This window comes from Lipophrys pholis (genome assembly GCF_963383615.2).
Source record: "Lipophrys pholis genome assembly, chromosome: 9".
NCBI lineage: Eukaryota > Metazoa > Chordata > Actinopteri > Blenniiformes > Blenniidae > Lipophrys > Lipophrys pholis.
In genome coordinates this window covers 19,877,733-19,892,686 of record NC_137639.1, presented here as the reverse complement: position 1 = coordinate 19,892,686, position 14,954 = coordinate 19,877,733, and the positions used below count along the sequence as shown (strand labels likewise).

General features: G+C 41.9%; 1 protein-coding gene across 1 annotated transcript in view; it reads right to left on the bottom strand.

Moving 5' to 3' along the window:
* Positions 1-14,954, bottom strand: part of bcam (basal cell adhesion molecule (Lutheran blood group)) — a 54,888-nt gene that overhangs the window by 11,837 nt on the left and 28,097 nt on the right. The window contains exons 2-10 of the mRNA XM_080472212.1: positions 8,107-8,234; positions 7,749-7,965; positions 5,604-5,677; positions 5,414-5,510; positions 5,144-5,326; positions 3,633-3,754; positions 3,388-3,529; positions 2,737-2,852; positions 940-1,081 (exon numbers count right to left, since the gene is read on the bottom strand). Of these exons, the coding sequence (XP_080328338.1) occupies positions 940-1,081; positions 2,737-2,852; positions 3,388-3,529; positions 3,633-3,754; positions 5,144-5,326; positions 5,414-5,510; positions 5,604-5,677; positions 7,749-7,965; positions 8,107-8,234 (1,221 nt within the window). The remainder of the gene's footprint in view (positions 1-939; positions 1,082-2,736; positions 2,853-3,387; positions 3,530-3,632; positions 3,755-5,143; positions 5,327-5,413; positions 5,511-5,603; positions 5,678-7,748; positions 7,966-8,106; positions 8,235-14,954) is intronic.

The window sequence follows — 14,954 nt, the reverse complement described above, 5'->3', positions numbered from 1 at the left end:
TTAATGTAGCAGTGGAAACACATAACAGTGAGTTTGTGACTATCAGGGTGCAGCTTGTGATGGAGCCAGTGGGAGGGATGTTTCTGACAATGACAATATTTTTTTAATGTCAAAAAGTCAATACAGTATGTTGAGTTATTAAAACATATATTGTAGAACTGACCGCAACGCAAATGCACAGTAGAGTAAAGGTGCATCCTGGACAAGTTGCCAGTCCATCAATCACAGAAAGACAGACAGAAAAGCATTTCATCTGAAATGTGTTATTATGAAATTATGTTTTTGGACTGCTGGAGCAACAGGAATGAGAGAACATGCAAACTCCGCAGAAAAAAGGCTCCCAGGCTTCACCCAGACTTCAACAGGAGGCACTTTTACAACAAAGTAAGAGAGCTCACAACTTCAAAACTGTGTGGCCCTAAAGTCAAATTATGTTAAAAGAACATGAGCTCCCCTCCAAAGTAATGAGTGTAACAGGCTGTGGCTGTTATATAAAGATGTATTGACTATTCACGGTGAAAGCCTGGAACAGACGCCCTACGGTGTTCTATTGTGAAAATTCAGGAAGTCTCGCATTCAGCTAATAATTACTTATAGTAATTACTATGTGTGTTGAGTTTCTCTATTGATGGGTGAAAGTCGGTTGCTCTGCTTCACTTACATTTTAAAATACATTTAACATTTGTGAAGCAGTAGTAAAAAAAATAAAAATAAAAAAAAAAGCTTTTGTCCCCTATGCAGTATAAAACTTTTAGCAGAAGAGAGGATATTCAAACCTTTCCCCCAAACAAATTGCACTCTGGTGACTGTGGTTTAAATGTTATGGCGTTTTAAATAAACCAACACAAAAACAAGCCAAAGGGAATTTATTCCCATTGTCCAAATATTGCTCCATTAACTCTCCCGAGGTAAACTGTGCATGGGAGTGGAGTGTGTTACCTTTGACAGTGAGGCTGACACTAGACTGAGCAGTAAGTCCTGGCACGGACGGAACGGCCCCAACACACATGTACTCTCCGGCGTTATCATAGGAAACATCTTGTATCGACAGAGTGCCGTCCTGAGAGAGCACCTCGGATCCCTGGAGGAACACAAACACACAGAAATGAAAACCAATCGGACTCGCGCTATCGTCCCTCTTCTACTTTTTTTGCTCTCCGTGTGAATGTCAGCGCTGCACGGCACGGTGAGCATCCAGTTTGAAGGCAAAGCGCGACGCTGGCAGGAGCAAAGGAAGAAACTTCACAGACTCTGTTTGAAAGCGCAGTGATAACAGATCAAAGTCAGTCTGCCACGATGAACCTGACGCCTGCGATTCTCCTCAGCCTCTCCTCATAGGAATCGGTCTGCCTAAGAACAAACACTCTGCACAGAAAACCGAACAGCTGGCGAGTTTCTATCACACCCGGGAGACACAACAATAGATACACGGGCTACAACAACAGGTTCGACACGCAACTGAGTGGAGAAGCAGGGAGGAATACCAAACACGCCCGAACACAATGATATGTGTTTGCAGTATCAGATATGTGTTTGCAGTGATGTCACCAGATATGGTGACTGTCATTGTCACAGAAAACGAAACACAATGTGCACTTCTTTATGTTCATTTCAGCAGGCAGCACATGAGCAAGTTCATCTTTATCACCCAACTCACAGTTATTGCGAATTAAAGGATTAGTTTTATATGTCTGATAAATGAAAGTGAAGTTGAAGTAGAAGTTCTTAGGATTTACGCAACGTGCATTAATCCTGCCCTTTTTCTCATTCAGACGATGCAGCAATATCCAGTGTTAACTGTCAAGTAGGACCGGCACACTCATGTTTAGCAATGACAGTCTTTATAATCCTTTATATTCCTATATGGTAGATATACATTATAGTATATTGAGAGGTTCCTGCATCCTGTCAGTCACGCAGCAAAAAGAAGATAATTTTAAAACTACCTAAAGAGCCAATAACTTTGGAACTTTCGCCATAAAAATAATGTGAATTGTTGATGAATGGATCCCGCCACCACTTACAGGATTTAGCGTGTGTAATTCTCGTAACTCCTACGCCGTTTATGACGTCCGGAAATAAAAAAAAGATAAAAGAAAAAACTAGCGGAAAGAACGAGAAATAGAGATTTGGATTGTTATACTGGTCATCCCCAGTATTTACGCTGTCGGGTCCTTCAATCACGAGATGCAAAACAGTGAAAGACACACTGTCAGATGAAAGTTGGAGGTTTTTTTTACAATTACACACCAAAAAAAGTCAAAATATATCCAGCGTCCCCAAACATAATTATAATCACAAGAGTGTTAAATAACGGCACACGACAGAAATCCTGTCGTGTTTGATGAAAAGCTGTTACAAATCATTGGAAAAAAGCACCTCGGGCTGAACCACAATCACAAAATTTCCCCATATGGAGCCCCCCAAGGAAGATATATTTTTAGTTCAATATCATGAGACTGCTGTTAATATGTAACAGTGATAACGCTGCTGTTTAAAAGGTTTTATCTGGGAATGCACCAAAAAAAAAAATCCCCTTACAGATGAGGTGTACTTTCATGACCTTGTGGTGACTCCATGCTCTATTATGCATCAGATCAGGCTAAAAACACACAAACAGTCCACTAACTTCAAGAAAACTAAGTAAAAGTATTTAGTATTCTCGGGAAAAACACTATCGTCCAATAATAAGAGGGGAGGGAGGGAATAAAGAGTGAAAAAAGTGACGGGACACACCTTTTTCCATTGAACTGTGTGTGCAGTAGAGGCCTTGGTCTTACACTGCCACTCCACATTGTCTCCAAGCTGGACAACCTGGGGCTCGGCGGGAGTCACGCTGACCGGGTCAATGTCTGAGAGGGGAGAACACACAGCTCAGAAGGAAGCGAGCAGACACCTGGAAACACGCAAACCCGCAGCCTTCTATGCAGTAAGAGATGAAAAAGTGCCACTTCAAATTAAAAGGGCCCTCATCACTGAAACAACCATGTAATAGAGTTCTGAAAATAGCAACGTTAAGCAGAATTTTTTTTTTTTTTTCTGAGTACAAAGCTAATACACTTACTCTGAAGTTAAGCTCATTTTGAAGCCCAAGTTAAACCTATTCCATGCTTTTTCTAAGCTATCACTACTTAATGTGTGTGATAAGATCAAATTAAACAGCGTGCTCAGGATAACATTAAAGTAACAGATGAACTGTGAAGAATTGCATTTGATATTGCCCGGCTAAAGGGATTCCATTAAGGCTCATTCCTATCAAACCTTTTTAATTCTAAGATTTACTGATGAAAAGGAGGCTTAGTGCGAATGCTGACACTGCATAAACAGGAGGAGAAAAATATTTTCTGTGTGCCTCATTAATTATGAGTGCAACCGTGGTTCACTCACAGTTGACGGCGAGGTCGATCATTCCACTCAGGTCGGCATCCATGTTATCGAAATCCGTGGCGGTGCACTTGTATTTACCGGCGTCTGAACGCTTTACAGATTTCAGTGTCAGAAGACCACCCTGACCATTGATGGCTTCACCCTGAATGTGGATGGACAGGAATTATGACTCAGGATTTAGTTGAAAAGAGGCAAAAAAAACAAAAAACAAAGTGAAGCTGTTACTCTCTTGGAACAAAACCTACATCTTTAGTGAAGTCAAACTCTGGCTGGGGGTTTCCATCGGTCTCACATTTCATAGTGACCATATCCCCCTCTTTGACCGGATCAGTGTTGACCAGGGAAAAGGTTGCCGTCTCAGAGGGGTCTGGACGGACAAGAACAGACATGGAACAGGTGAAAATTCCTTCAACGGTGACGTTCACCGCTGTAATACTTTGCACCATTAATCACGTATGAGCAATACATTCCCCAAAACATAGTTTACCGCCCCCTTCTCATTCACTTCTGTGGAAGAATCTCAAATTCCATTGTGGTCGAGACTTGAATGCTTAGCAAGAGGCGAGGTATGCAATAAGAGTAATGCTCTCAGGAGGGTGACATACAACATTGATGGTTGTTGTTTTTTTTTAGCAATGTATGAGATTAAATAGCATGTACTTTGAATTCATTTCACAGTTAATTAATTTAAAAACATCAAATCTAACCATTTGAAACCCAGGCTTTTTGCCATTAAAATAGGAGTTTACTTGTCATTCGTCATCATTAAAAGAACAAGCGCAATAATAAAACTTTCGGACTTACAGGAAGGTGGAACATTAACACTTAGACCTTGACCCCAAAATGAACACTAACTAATGTAAACGAAACTAAGCAAAGCAAATTAACAAAAGTAACCAGGAATAAAATAAGCTAACTAATAAACTAAGCTAAGCTAAGCTAAGCTAAGCTAAAATTAAACCAGTTTCAAGCAGAATGAATGTGTCTGCCATGTTAAAATAATATTTGTGGAACATAACTTTTGAAAGTTCTGTGCAAATGCTAAAAAAAAATATACAATCATCTGCCACTGTACTAGGTACACTGCAACAGCTTTTTTTTTTTTTGGAATGATAAAGGTAATGATGTACAGTTATGCTTGCTATCGTATTAGCTTCCGGTTGTAACTTAACTGTTTATTTATTTTTGAGAATGGAGCTTGGCGGCATTGAGCCAGATTGCATTACATTGAGAGGTTTTTCCTCATATTCAGCTCTCATGGTAATGTCGTGGCCTATGAAAATATTACCGTCTCAGCCCTGTGAATGAAATTATGGAATCAAGTTTCTGCCAGGCTCAGCTGTGCTTTGTTTTTTATTAATAATTACAAACTGTGCGCGCTAATAGAAATGCCATTTATACTTCCAGTTCCTGTCACTACTCTTGTGCCGTTATTCGCTCCAGCTGTTTGTATGAAAAGCACAAAAAGGAACAATGCTCCTCAGGAAGCTTTCACTTATTCATGATCTTTCTATTTTTCTCCTCAGTTTCCTGCCTGGATTAAATCACCTACACTTTACAGGAGATGACAGGGGACTTCAGAGTCAAGTGGTCTGCTTTTCGCCTTTTTAGATTTAAATATGAGCTCTTGACAAAACCGACATCTGATCAAAGGGTTTGATTTGAAAAACCTTCCAGAACTGAGAGATGTTTGGTTGGACGCCCTTGTCGCAGGTTAACTGAGTGTGACCACCGTGCTGTTGCATTGGCGACTCACAGTTGAGGTTGATGGTGACGGTGTCGGACTTCTTCTGTTTGATCTGGTCTCCCGGCATGCTGTACTCCACGGTGCACTGGAACACTGAGTCCTTGTCGGCCTTGGTGGGTTGAGCGTACAGGGTGCTCTTAATGGTATAGAGACCCGAGGCCTCCTTCACCACAGTGGGAACCATGTAGGTCTCTAAACAAAAGACAGGAAATATTTATTAAGATGATGGCTTTATGAAAGTGTGGAAACATATGTTCAGGTTAGAAAAAAAACACATACTCTCTCTTTTGTCTTTGACCTCCGGAAGGGGCTGGTCATCTTTGAACCAGATAATTCTTGGCTGAGGATGACCGTTCATCGTCATGCAGGTGCCGATCTGATACAGAGAGGAAAATGCAGGGTTTGCGGTTTACAAAAATGGAACAAACAATGTTGCACATGTGTAAACTTGCAGGAGCAGTTTGCCAACCTCTGAGCTGGTAGACTCTGCCACGGAGATGGCCTGAGCTGATGGCTTTGTGAGTTCTGGCTTCTCAGGAGCAACTGCAACAGAAAAAATAGAGCAGGCGTCCTTATTAAATCACTATGATTCATTGGATGAAGAATTCCAACGTTAACCCTGATATAGAAGCACTTTACTTCCCTATTTGTTTCTGCTGACCTTGTTAATTCAGCTTGGTAGTAAATAACCAACTTCATAGTTTCCCATTAGGAGGGAGTTCACTTGGGCTGATAATAGTGTAATCACAGAAAAAAACAAAAACAAAACCAAAAAGAAAAACACACTATCTCTCTTCTGCACACACAACCACAGGTGGGAATGCTTCCTCCTGTTCCTCTGCTTCATTCTCGCGCTCACTTGTTTCACTTGTTCACATGCAAGGTCATCTTATCTCCGCCTGCAGCTGTCGCCTCCCTATAAAAATAAACAATTGATATTTTTTTCTCTCAGTCTCCGTTTGTGCTCCTTCATACCATTTTTGGCGTTTTCCCTCGATACGGGTAAACGTGGGAGAACGAGGCAAGGGGGATGACATGCATTGAACATCTATCCAGGGATTTCCTGCTGATGGCTTTTCCCATCTATGTGATATCTGCACTCGGCTTGTTTATTGGGTCAATTTCTCTTGGAAAATTCATGGACTTTTATTGTGAAAATGTTTCCAAAACTACTGCAGCGCTTGAACAATCACTCTCTTTCTGCTCACTAACACAACTCATATGCAAGCACAGCTCACACCCAATTAGAGGAAATGCAGATTTCTTTAACCATTAATGTCTTGACGTGACTGCAATTTTCTGATAAAGGGATTTTCGAAAAAATTCAATATTAGGCTAATTGAGTATAAAATGTACAGAACAGGAAAAGCAAGATTCATTCAGTTCTGCTGTTGGGTGTTTTTTCAGTTTGCTCTTCTATCATAAGCTTCTGGAGATAAAGATAGCCGGCTATCGGCGCTACAGCTGAACCCTCAGGAGACCTCATAACTCAGTCCCATTAAGTTAAGGCCAGGCAGACACACTATAATTCAACCCCAATGACTGAAGTGGTCAAAAGCGAACAAAGAATAATTGCTGGTTTGTGTGACAGTCGGTTTTCTTTGTACTCCGAGCATTAAGTGCATCTAAAATAGCCTCTATTAAACATCACTTCATTGGGGCTTTGTTCAACATTGACTTGTCCATCCACAATTAATAGCTCTTTTCTTTATGAGATTGCTTTAAACTTTGGTGCCTCTGAGTGGATAAACGTTAATAGTTAATAGTTTTTTTTCTAAGTTGATGCCAGATTAAACAAAGGGTTCTTGTTTTGTTTTCTTTTTTTTTTACCCTCCCTTGACAAATCCTCCCCTTTTTTAGAGTGACTGATCAGTGCTATCTGAAATGTCAGTAAATCCCATTCATCCTGGTGCAACCTTGTGAGAGGGACAAGGACGCAGCGGCATGTTCCTAGGTCGGCCTTCAGCGTGTTTGAGATCAATCTGGACTCTTATTAAAGAGGGATATATGAGACATGACAGGTGTGATTGAACTATTCATCAATTGTGTCAAGAGTGATTAGGCCGGGGTTAATTGACCTCTGGGTAACTTATCAAAAGAAACTGGTCACCTCAGGCTCTGAAGAAGGCTTTAAGAATATTTGGGTTCGCACAAATTTTCATGAAAGGTTAAAAAGACTGTGACAAATCCTTTTTCGCAATAAAGTATTTGTTTGTTAAGGTTTTGCATGCAGTTCATGTAAGTATGTGCGTAATGCAATCAGCAAAATGCATGACATGACAATTAAGGGACTTCTAAATCAGGGACGCGAACACACACACACACACACACACACACACACACACACACACACACACACACACACACACACACACACACACACACACACACACACACACACACACACACACACACACACACACACACACACACACACACACACACACACACACACCCCTCACAGATTCAAATCGTAAACCTTTAGTGACAGTGACAGCAACACATCAAGCCATAAATTCCATTCAACAGCACGGAGAGGGGGGCGGTGTGTGTGTGTGTGTGACAGGGTAACATTGAGGTCATACTAAAGGCTAAAGGTTACTGGCCGACTTACAAAAGACTTTGAGCATAGTGGTGGCATCTCCAACCCCAGCAGTGGCAGCGTTGACCTGGCAGTAGAAAGCGAGCTCGTCAGAAGGTTTGATGGAAGAAATGGTCAAGGTGAAGTCCTCTCCGATCGTGACCCGCCCTGTCAGTGGCGTGTCCTCGTCGCTTTTCAGTTCTCCACCCTGAGAGCGGAATGCCACGCGTTTCCTGGTTCCCTGTTCCTCCTGACAGACAAAAACAAAAAAGATGGAAAAACCTGTGAGCTGTAGCCACAACTGGAAGCTGAAGTTGAATAAATGAAGACAGTTACCTTTTAAAACCATTCTTTGGAGTAACAAATAAAAAAGTATCTGAAGATTACTCACAATGTACCATTCCACAATGGTGTTACTTGATGGCGGTGAGACGGTGTGTGTGCATGGCAGCTGAGCAGTATCTCCTTTCAACACTTCCACCTTGGGAGCCACTTTCACTGTAACGGTCCCACTGCATACTGTAAAAAAAGAACACACAAAGGGAATATTAAAAATGAAAGATTTGCACAAAGCATAAAAAGCTGATGTTCAAAATGTATAGCGCTTATGCTGTTGTAATGTCCAAGTGCACTTTACCAGGTTGACACTGAGAAGTATCAAGACAGAGAAACTCAAATATCAAAACCGCAATGTCTACATTTCACTGGACTAAAAGCCTGTGTGTTTGTTTAATACCCCCAGGGCTTCCGATTGTTGAAACACTGAGTTATGGCATGTGGCGTCCATGAGGGACTTCGTCAGCGCTGCCTTTCTCAGCAATGCCTTGGGCAGTTTGCTCTCATCACTCCTCACACACACACACATCAGTGACGAGTCGTCGTAGTCTGTGATTACCCCGGCATTTTTGCGGCACACACTGACACCCTGACTGGAAAAACATTCATACACACATTCAAGGATGCCATTTATGCCTCTCGCATGGAAAATAATAACTAAAGTATCAGTTGTACGGCCCCATGAAAAGACCATGCACGCTCAAAACTACACTTCACTCCTTACAGAGACCAAAAACAAAACCTCTACGGCAATGAATCCTTATTGCGAGTAGTCTGTAATTCAAACCAAATTAATATTTTCCATAAAACCCAAGAGAGATGGCAATTAAGAATAATTAAGGTCAATGTAACTACTGTCTAATTAAAATTGCTGATCCACTTGTGAAGCACTGAAGTGTCATGGTAATGATGAATATCTCAATACGAGTAAATCCAGACAAAGTAGTAGTTACAGAAAGCTCCGGATAACCGCAAATACCAGTGTTCTCATGAAAGTATATCAACAGGACTAAACAATCGTTAAGGGACTCGAGGGGAAGCGATAAGGCCTTTGTGACTGTCAGTGTTCTCCATTCAATTGAGACATTAGGATGCACACTGTGTCCCAGATTTCTATGGGAGAGCAGGCAGCTGGGCCGCAGAACGAAGCAGGAATGGTTCCTGTGGGGACACGGAACACTATAGCGCTCTGAACTCTCTGTACAACCTGCTATGGAGAAGCAATGGGGCAACTGGATTGCATTACAGAGAGAACAGACAGAGACAGATGACGGGAAAGGTTGGCACAGGGGAGAAGGAGAGAGAGAGAGGGAGGGAGAGAGAGCAGAGAGAGAGAGAGAGAAAGAGAGAGAGAGAGAGCTCCATTTCTACTGATGAAGTCACTGCAGCAAGTGTCATAAACCGCATGTTGCAGTAACACATGACGCCAGTTGAGTTCAGTATGTAGTTTGTCTGAAGTTTTACTAAAAAAAAAACAATCGCTGATGCGAATAAAGGACATCACATAAGTCACAGAGTACTTAAGGGGAAAAAAAGAGAGATCGTGTTGAAAGAGCATAATTACATACTATTACCTGATATGTCAGTAAAGGAAACATACAGGGCAAGCGTGTTTCTTGTCAGACCAAATATCTAGACAGAAATAACCCAGAACAAAGTGTTTTTGAATGTAGAGCACACCAAAGACACTCCAGTAAACAGCACAGGAACGTCTCCAGAATTCCTTCGAATAATGCAAACGCACGCAAAATCAAATTAAAAAAGATTAAAAAGCATGAAATCTACACAGAGATTCATATTCCAATTTGGGACGTGCACATAGTTGATGAACAACATAGCCCCGTTTTCGGTACGATAACATGAATTAATCATGCCATCAATATCTGGACTACAAAATCCACAGCTGAATAATTTATTTGTTGTGAGAAACTGCCAAGACTAGGGAGGATGGACTTGTGGGAATCATATCTGTCTGACAGGCTCGCTTTAATAACAGGGCAGTGAAACGCAGACGGGGAAGAGATGAAAGAGTGCTCAAAGTGTCTAAAGAGAGATGAGAGGAGCTGAGCAGTGGCCACCTAGTTATCAGTTTACTTTGGGCAGAAGTCGCCAAGGATGTAAGGAAAGGCAGGCAGAGGGGATGTACAGAGGAGATAACAGGGTGAGCTGTCAAAAATACACACTGCTGTTTCTCTGTGTTGTGTGTCAGTGAGGCAGGCGCATTCCACCAGGGTCAGATGATATGATTCACCAAGACCCACAAACCACTCACAGGTCAAAGGGAAGAGGAGTGCTGACATTCGTTAAAAAAAAAAAAAAAAAAGTCTCTGTCCGGGGTTTTATTTTTGAACTTCCTCTTCATTTTCTTTTTCGCTTCACTTGACTATTTTTATCGCGCTTCGCTGTCTTCGTGGATGATTATTTTCTCCTCATACCCACACAGCATCACGCTATCTCTAAATATTTTGGTCGATCCGCTCACACGCTCTCGAGTGAAACCAACATTAGTTTTACAAACCGAGTTTCATGTTCTAAGTTTGTCAGAGCCCCGGAAAAAAAAAAAAAAAAAAGTCCTCTCTTGCTGTGCCAACACAAACAGCCAGCCAGAGGAGCAAATGTGCAAGAATGTGTGAGCAAATGAAGCACTGCGCTTTTTCGACTGCACTCAGAACTTAAGAGTGGTGTTGAGTGGTGCATGGGCAAAACACACACTGGCAAGCATACCACATTAAATCAAGTGACTTTCTGGCAAATGCACAGAGTTCAAGTCTTTAGTAGGTAAGGCAAGTTGCCATAGCAGACCCGGACACTGAATGACTATGGGTCATACAGTATGTGGCTCTTTGGCTGGATCATCAAGGTTCAATTAGATTGAATTTGACAATCTGTGTACATGATTTATCCGTCTTCACTGTTTTGTAGTATTACAGCTTGGATCACTATTATCAGACAAAAGACACAGAGACATTCAAGAACTTAAAGGTTAAAACGTGGCACACTGCTTTTTCATAAGGGTTGTATGAACTGAGCAGAAATAAGTGGAAGTTGGGGTTCGGTCCTTCATGGTTGTCCCAGGTTTTCATAATAGGCCCTTCAGTAGAAATAATTGCCCATTCTTTCGCTGGCATTCATGCTGCTCCACACTTAAATCTCTCTGCAACAGTTTGATTGATGGTCATGAAATATTGACAAGCCATGGTTGATGTGCTTTAAGAGATTTTCACCTCCACCATTAACACCTTGACATTAATACGAGTCTGGTGATGCTTTGACTCTTATTAAGTCAACATTTTAATTAATCTTGTGATATATTGCAACATCTGCAGCAATAACTAGAACAAACTCTCAATCATACATCTATGTGCTTATTATTGGTAGTGGAAGAAACAATTGTAATCATAAATCGTTTCCTCCAGAAACAAGGACACATATTTGTGGTATCATTGCGTCATATATTATTCACATTTTTGCACCAGTGACTCAAATTTACAGGGATAATGGAATCTAAATTGCTGAAACCTTCCTTTCAGAGCTGTTAAAAGCCCTATCTTTTTGTTTTATGGGGTAATAATAGTAAACTTTTATCAGTCAAGACAGTCTGTGGGGAGGCAGAGAACAAACAATGCGTTGTGGTTGATTGGGTGTTTTTTTTTTTTTTGTCTGAGATGAGGAAATGGTCGTGTATATCCACAGAGTTCATCGGTGCAACATTCCTCTTTCAGTACTTCCCTTTTTTTCTTTTTAAAAAAATTGATTTCATTTTTTTTGCCTCACTAGTATGCCTTTCTCGCTTTCAAACAAATAATCTTTTGGGTGTCATTCACAGTATGTTTGGGCCAGAGTGATCAATCACACTGCTACTCTGTGTTTTATGCACAAGGCAGCTGGACAGGCAGAGACAGGCAATTAAAGCATAATTAGGGAGTCCTCTGTCCAATTTGAGCCTGAAGCAGCATGTGTGCGCACAGAAGTGTTTGTGTATTTAGTGGCACAGGCTGCTGTGTGTGTTTGCGTGTGCGTGTGTGTGTGTGTGTGTGTGTGTGTGTGTGTGTGTGTGTGTGTGTGTGTGTGTGTGTGTGTGTGTGTGTGTGGAAGAAAAAGAAAGACACAGAGTGGTGGGGGAAATGGGAGGTGTGCGTGCAGAGGGGCAGCTACATGGGGGTCTCGTTAACTGATGCAGGCCAGCTAATCGGATTTGGCCAGAGAGAGGGAAAGTGTGTGTGTGTGTGTGTGTGTGTGTGTGTGTGTGTGTGTGTGTGTGTGTGTGTGTGTGTGTGTGTGTGTGTGTGTGTGTGTTTACAGGTCACAGTCTGACCGTCTTGTTCCCATCTGTCTTTAATGCCAGTCACACACACACACACACACACACACACACACACACACACACACACACACACACACACACACACTTACAGTGTATCTATAATGCATGTGATATTTATGAGCAACCAAGCCAGCCCAAAAAGCTACGGTTAAGTACATTGTGTACCAAAACAGAAAGAAAAGAAAAAGGATCTAAGTCTGTAGTCAAAGCTGCATGGCGAGGTAAAGGAGACCCGAAGAGTCGTGTCAGTCCCACAACTACTGAAAAGTTAATGTTAAACCAGCTTTAATACCCTGTGCTTCTTCTAGCCTTTATCTCCCCTCAACTGATCTCTCTGCCTCCATCTCTTTCTCCGTGGCCCTTTCTCTCTCACACACACACACACACTCAGAAATGCTTCACTTCAGGGGACTTCAGTTTGAGTTACATTTATTTATGTGGTTTTATACAAACGTCAACGTCAAGAACCAAAATTTAATCTAACCTTGCAACATTTCTTTACTTAACAAAATTATGTTTTACATTATCATGGGGAATGATTTGTATTTTTCCATTTTAGACAGGTCCTCATAGTGCAAGTGTGAGGTCCCCACAATGTACCTGAACAGGCTCACACACACACAAGGGGTTGCTCCTCATTATGGAAGAAACCAGCTGGATCCTCTCTTTCCTGTCCTGTTTTCCTCTCTTGTTCTCGCCTCACCTACTGTCGTATTCTGGACATCAAACCGAAAGCTTCTTTCTCCCCTTTTTATCCCTCATTCTCAAAGAGCATTCTTTAATACCCAGTGCACGGACTGTGCCTATGTGCGTGTTGTCTGTGCATGTGTGTGTGTAGTCTGTGTGTGTTTGAAAACCAAAATCTAGAGCATGCTAGCAAAAAGGAGGGAACAAAGAAAGCATAGAAAGGAAAGAGAGGGAGAGTGGCAGAGAGCAGGAAATGGAAACAAGAGAGATTGTGTGCACAAAATCAGCACAACCTACATGACAGGCCCCACACTGGTCACTAGAACCTCTTCCTGACGACAGCATACCCTTCCTCTGACTGATAGTACCTGTGTGTCTCCCTGCTAACCCAAGCACCCACGAGTGACGAGTGACGGCTGCGCTCGGTGTTTCACTCCACTGTATACACCTGAACCATAATGCCGAGAGGTCCTACAGAAGTGTGTTTGATTTCAGTGCCAACTCTGCACCAAGGACTGTGCAGAAAATGGTCATTATGAGAGAGTACAGGAGAGAACTGCAGGAGTGCAACGAGGCACCTGATGGATGAGCACTGCCAGTAAATCAGTGCATGTGTGCGTGTGTGTGTGTGTGTGTGTGTTCAAAGACACCCTTGGCCTCTAACAGGATTAGTGTGTTTGACTGTTGGCAAAGCAAACTGTGTCTCGCGGCGTGAGGATGCTCAATGTCATAAGGACAGTGTGACTTTATTAAAAACAGAGCAACCAATAAAAAGTCCTTGGTTGGGTTAAAAATAGATCTTGTTTTGATATTAAAACATTGCATGCGACACATTACTTTCTGTCTTGGTCCTTATACTCAGCCTGCTACATAAGTTTTGTCGTCTGCCATAATTACCACTGCCACTTAAAGGCAAACCACACACACTTGTCATTTGTTCCTCTTTAAACCTTGGCATATACATCACCTTTAGAATAAAGACGGTTGGCCTGGCCAGACAGAACAGTGATTATTCCCAGCATCAGAAATGTCTGTAATGTCTTTGACATCTTGTAAACAATCAACACCAGACTGCCTCCAAGTCAAGATTGTTCTTTGGATTACACCAAAGCACAACACGGGTTAAAACACACTGCACTCGCCATGACTAAAATCCATTAATAAATAATCTTGCACTAGAGCGGGAGCCATAACATGGGCATGGATTTTACTCCACTCATGTGTTATAAATGGTTGCCATCACTGCAGTGACAATGTGACAGGTTCAGTGAAGTCATCCTCATGAATAAAATACTATGTGACTACATCTAGACAGAGGGGGCATGGTAAGACACTTTTAGCACACTTAATCTGATAATAGCCCCTAATGACTAGAATTGTGTTTACAGGCCTTTCATAATAACACTATGCTCACATTAGTCTGCCTGTCTTTTCAAATAGGAGCCTTTTCCTGCTCAGGAATTTCAGTTTGTTCAGTTTACTTTTCTTTTGGAGGGAAACTTGACCTATCACAACTTCACCCAAGAGAGACAGCTGTAATGCAGAGAAGTAAAGAGAGAGAGGTCATTCAGTGGGTGTCCACTGTGTAGGGTGAGCGAAGTGGTATTTGCCTGTTATGACTTTACATCGCACACAGCATTTACACTCCTAAAAAGTAAATTTTTGTGCCGTTTTTTAAAAAAATTTTTATTCCAAACATTCTAGTGGAAACCATTTCTTTGTGTGTGTTGGGGGGCAGGCTGGGTCAGGGCAACAGTGTCGGGGTGGGGCCTTGTAAGGCCTGGAATCCATCAACGCCTGACTGATGAGACAAGAACAGGTGCAGCACAGGGACAGCAGCTGCAGCAAACACACACAGCAGACACACACCCCGCATACACATCACACACGCC